The 4,919-nt window shown below is 45.4% G+C and overlaps 2 protein-coding genes across 2 annotated transcripts; both read left to right on the forward strand.

The window, feature by feature from the left end:
- Window positions 1–201: 201 nt before the first annotated feature.
- Window positions 202–1,941, forward strand: LOC135213241 (golgin subfamily A member 6-like protein 25). The gene is made up of 2 exons (XM_064247219.1): window positions 202–639; window positions 952–1,941. The coding sequence occupies exons 1-2, from the start codon at window positions 202–204 to the stop codon at window positions 1,939–1,941; spliced, it is 1,428 nt and encodes a 475-aa protein (XP_064103289.1).
- Window positions 1,942–2,424: 483 nt separating this feature from the next.
- On the forward strand, window positions 2,425–3,564 carry LOC135213243 (protein PFC0760c-like). Its single transcript, XM_064247220.1, has one exon. It carries the CDS (start codon window positions 2,425–2,427, stop codon window positions 3,562–3,564), a length of 1,140 nt encoding a protein of 379 aa, XP_064103290.1.
- The last annotated feature ends 1,355 nt before the right edge of the window (window positions 3,565–4,919 follow it).

The following is a 4,919-nucleotide window of genomic DNA, read 5'->3' on the forward strand; positions in this document are numbered from 1 at the left end:
TATACCTGGATCGGATTTCGACTTGGACATCGTCTTGACGAAGGTGCCGAAAGAAAAACCGATTTTAGATTCTGGATTGTCCGCAGGAGTCGCTGCAACGATTGTTGGTACTTGTTGCGTTGCAGCTGCTTCTGTTGGATTATATGCTTATAAGAAATATGGAAACATCAGAAAAGTTGAAGGACCTTGATAATCAAAAGAATGACTCAGATGCCGAGAAACAGGAAATTACAAGAGATGTTAGAAGAGAGGGACCGAATGCTACAGGAAGCGGAACGAGGCAAGAATAAACTCGAAGAGGAATACGAAGAGGATGTGTGGAAATTGAACGACAGGATAAACGAGTTGGAAATGGAAAAAGAGGACACGAACGAGGAACTTGTAAGTGCTCTCCGCCATGGCAAAGAGATGGAAGCTTTGCTGGAAGACGCGAGAGCACGAGAACTTGAGATGAAGAGTTCTTTGCTATCCCTGGAAGAAAGGCTCCAGCAGAAAGATTGCCAGATCGAAGATTTGTTGAGCAACGAACGAAAACTGGAATCCGAAAAACAACAGCTGGCCAAAAAAAACCAAAAAATTGAACGAGATGAAAAGCAGATGGAGTCACTGTTGGCGGAACTAAAAGAGACTGAGTACGAGGTGGGCCTTTGCTTTAACATCATAGAAGAAAAAGAGAGAATCTGAAAGATCACTTGAAGGAGAGATCAAGAAGAAGGAATGAGGTGGTGATTGCAAGCCTACAAAAACAAACCTTTAGAATGCTCTCCACCAAAAGAAGGAGATGGAAACCTTAATGGAAGAAGCACGCGCACGAGAGGCTGAAATGAAGAGTACTTTGAGATCCGAGGAAGAAAAGCTCGAGCAGAGGGATCGCCAATTAGAAGAGTTGTAAGTGTCGAGCGAAGACGTGAAGTGGAATCCGAACAACTAAATGAGAAACTTAAGAAACAGGAAAAGGTGATTGAGAGCTTGCTGGAACGTGCGAATGGGTTACAAAACGAGCTGGAGAACTGCTTTAGGCTCTTAGACGAAAGTAAGGACTGTAAACTGTATCTTGAAGGCGAGATCCAGAAGAAGAATAAGGTGATAGAAAGCCTACAAAACAAACTTGAGGATGCTCTCCAACGTGAAAAGGAAATAGAGAGCTTGTTAGTAGAAGCGAAACGCAACGAAAGAAAAATAAACGTTTTCAAGGAACAGTTGGAGAATAGGAATAGTCAAGTAAAAGAATTGTTACTTGAAGTTGAAAGGTTTAAAGGTGAAAATCAAGCAATGAAACAGAAATTGGCAAATGCTCTAAGAGAAGCGGGGCTAGAGCAACAACTACTAAGGAAGCGGGCAGAAGAACACGTGGAAATAAGCTTATACTGGCAGCAGAAGTTTGAGGAAGCTAACAAGGAGGTTGAGACGTTGAAGCATCGTGAAGAGGACCTTGGAAAAAAACTGAAGGACTCTGAGGCAGAAGTGAAAAAGGCAAACAACAAGATAAGGGAGATTTTGAACAATGAAGATAAATATATGCTGATGGCACTTTTGCATGGAATTGCCCAGAGGAATTTCCATCTTGAACACATTGCATTCGAGTATGGAAATGAAAATCAGCAAAAGAATTCTGAAGAAGAGAAGCAGGGGAAAGAGAAAGACGAAGACCTGCTTGATCAAATGCAGAGAAGAAAGGTGGAACAATATAACAGAGCCCAACAAGAGAGGAACAATTACGTGATGCAATGGGGCGATTTAACCCAGATGTTGGAAGCTCTAATGTGTGGAGATGAAAGTCTGCCAGAACTGACGAATGTAGTTTCTGGTCAGAATTCTGATATTGAGACCCACAGATGTGGAGTTGTGTTTCTGAACACAGATGATGAAACTCCTGATCAAGGCCATGATGACAGACACATAAGGAATGAGATTCAGAGATTTGCAGAGACAATGATGTGAAGTATCAAGACAGCTGAAAGAGGCGGAAACAGATAGGCGTCAAGAGGCTGAAGAGAAGGCGCAAGAGCTACAGGGCAAGCTGAGAGAGGCAGAATATAAGCTGACCCAAAAGAGCACCCAAATGGAAACTCTTGATCGCCGAGCTGTGCTCAAATCTGAGGCAGACCGGTGTATTGATGATCAAGATTTCGATTCTGCTCTTGCTCTCTTGAAAGTCATCATAAAACAGTATGGCAACGAGTTAGAGTGTCGGGTAAAGGAGGTAAGATGTTTGTTGACACTAGCCAGGACAGACGAGGCCGAGGATGTGCTAAATGATCTTCCCAAAGAATTCAAAGAGTCTTTTGTTATCAAAATAGAGTCAGCTTTGCTGAGTGCCTGCAATTTGGAGTTCGGGAAGTCCAGAAAGCTTTGTCACAGGTGCTAGATATATGCCCAAATCACCCAAGGGCATTGATAGCAGAAAAATTTGTAGAGCAGAGGATGCTATGGGAAGCTTTACCTGGGATGATTGATGCCAAGGACTATGAGACTGCCCTGGAAAATATTGCTGTGGCCATGTCTTTGGGATGTCTCTATCCTTGGGTATCCGTCGACTTGGCCAGAGTTAAAGGAAACATTTTGTGCACGCTTGGAAAGTTAGAAGAGGCATGTGAATGTTTCCTCAGTGTTCTTGCTGTGGACGAGGATCAGGAGGACTGCAGGTTACGACTGGGACTGTGCTTCTTATTACTAGGAAGACACACAGATGCTATTACTGAGTTTGCAAAATTAGAAGAGGATGAAAAGGGAGAATACTTGGTATCACTGGCTGAAGACCTGGAGAAAATGCAACAATATGGTTGCCCTTACAAAGTTCTAGGTATTAAAACAGATGTTGCTCAGGATGAAATAAGGAATGCATACAGAAGGAGTGCCCTAAAATACCACCCTGATAAAAACGATGAGGCTGACAAAGACAAAATGCATTTGCTCATGCTTCAAATCAATTGTGCAAACGATTTATTAAGTAATAAAAAGGAGAGGAAAAAATATGACAACACCAGGCAAGCTGTTGAAGAGTATGCCGCTGAAGTATTTAAAAATCCTAACCTACCAGAATGGTTAGATGATGACGAGGACGATGAATCAGAAAGTGATTGCGACTTTGAATATAATTCTGATTCTGATGACGAATCTGAATCTGATTCAGAGGATGATTCTGATGACGAATCTGAATCTGATTCAGAGGATGATTCTGATGATGAAGCGAATTTAACATTAATGGAATGTTCCCACAGTGATCATCTAGATAATGAATCAAGTGTTGGCCAACTGGAGGAGGAGGATGACGATTCATATGAAGAATTGGACGATGAGGAGGACGAAGATGAAGATGATGCAAGGGAAGATATTCCTAACGAGGAATGGCTTGAAGAATCAGACGAGGAAGATGATGAATTTGATGCTGATGATGAAGATGATGAAGATGATGATGGATGGGAAGATATTCCTAACGAGGGATGTCTTGAAGAATCTTCTGAGGAAGGTGATGAAATTGACTCTACATCTGGCGAAGAATCACAAGATGAATGTGATAGCGATTCAGTCGAGGAGTCTGATGATGACTCTGATGATGAATAATGAAGGAGCCTAATAGGATTGCTCAGATAAGGATTCCCCAAGAAAATCTGAGCTAGGGAGACGTTCCCCCAGAAAAAAGAACTGGGGAGGCGATGCTTACTGCCCACGCCTCTGGGTAGCCCTGCACAGCAGGAGAGAGAAGCCCAGTCTGAATGCTTTGCAGGAGACTCTCTTCCTCCAGACGTCGGTACAGATGGCCCTGCCCACAAGCATCCCTGGCAAGCGAACTAATCGGGATCTTCTGTCCTCTGGTGGTGGTCTTCCCATCACCACTGCCCCCACCGCTCCCCCCAATCTCCAGTGCTCACATAGGTGCAGCAGATAATTGCACCATCCCCCCCTCCCCCCCTGTGAGCATTGGAGATTAAGGTGGTGGGGATGGTTGTGCTGGGAAGATCGCTGCCAGTGGATGGAGGCTCCTGATTGGTTCCCTTATCAGGAATGCTGGCAGGCAGTGCTATCCATACCAACGTCTGGAGGAAGAGTTTCTCCTGCACTGCATCTAGACTGGGCTTCTCTTTCCTAATGTGCAGGATTCTCCAGGATCATTTAAAGAGGCAAGCAGCCAGTGGTCCCCTAGGAAGCAAAAAAAGGGAGGCAATACCATAGGAGAAAACTGGGGAGATAATCCCTAGGGAAAGCAACTGTGGAGGTGATCCCACAGGGAAAAAGACTGGGAAGGTGATCCACTAGGAAAAAGCTGGGGAATCAAACCCCCAGGAAAAAGATTGGGAAGATAAGCTCCAAGGGCTTGAGAGGCAAGCATGAAAGATGCTGCCTGCCATCGTCCCTGGCAGGTGAACCAGTCAGGAGTCTCTATCTGCTGGCAGCAATCTGCCCATCACCACCACCACCCCTACTCTCCAACACTTGCATAGGTGCAACAGATATTGCACCACATTCCCCTTTGCAAAGCACTGGAGATTCAGCTGGTGGTACAGGGAAGATCACTGCCAATGGATGGAGGCTCCTGATTGGTTTGCTTGCTAACGGACAATCACTGCCAACGCTTCCATGAAGCCCTGCACATCAGGAGAGAGATGCCCAGTCTAAATGGCGTGTTGTGCAAGAGACTCTTCTTCCAGATAGTGGTATGGATGGCACTTGCCGGCCAGCATCCCTGGCGAGGGAACCGGTCGGAAACCTCCATCCACTGGCAGCGATCTTCCCAGCACAACCATCCCCACCACCGCCCCCAATCTCCAGAGCTCACATAGGTGCAACAGATGGTTGCGCCCTACCCACCAACTTGTGAGCAATGGAGATAAAGGTGTTGGGGATGGTTGTGCTGGGAAGATCGCTGCCAGTGGATGGTGGTTTCCGACCAGTTCCTCGCCAGGGATGCTGGCAAGCAG

The sequence above is a fragment of the Macrobrachium nipponense genome, chromosome 42, assembly GCF_015104395.2.
Source record: "Macrobrachium nipponense isolate FS-2020 chromosome 42, ASM1510439v2, whole genome shotgun sequence".
Taxonomy (NCBI): Eukaryota; Metazoa; Arthropoda; class Malacostraca; order Decapoda; family Palaemonidae; genus Macrobrachium; species Macrobrachium nipponense.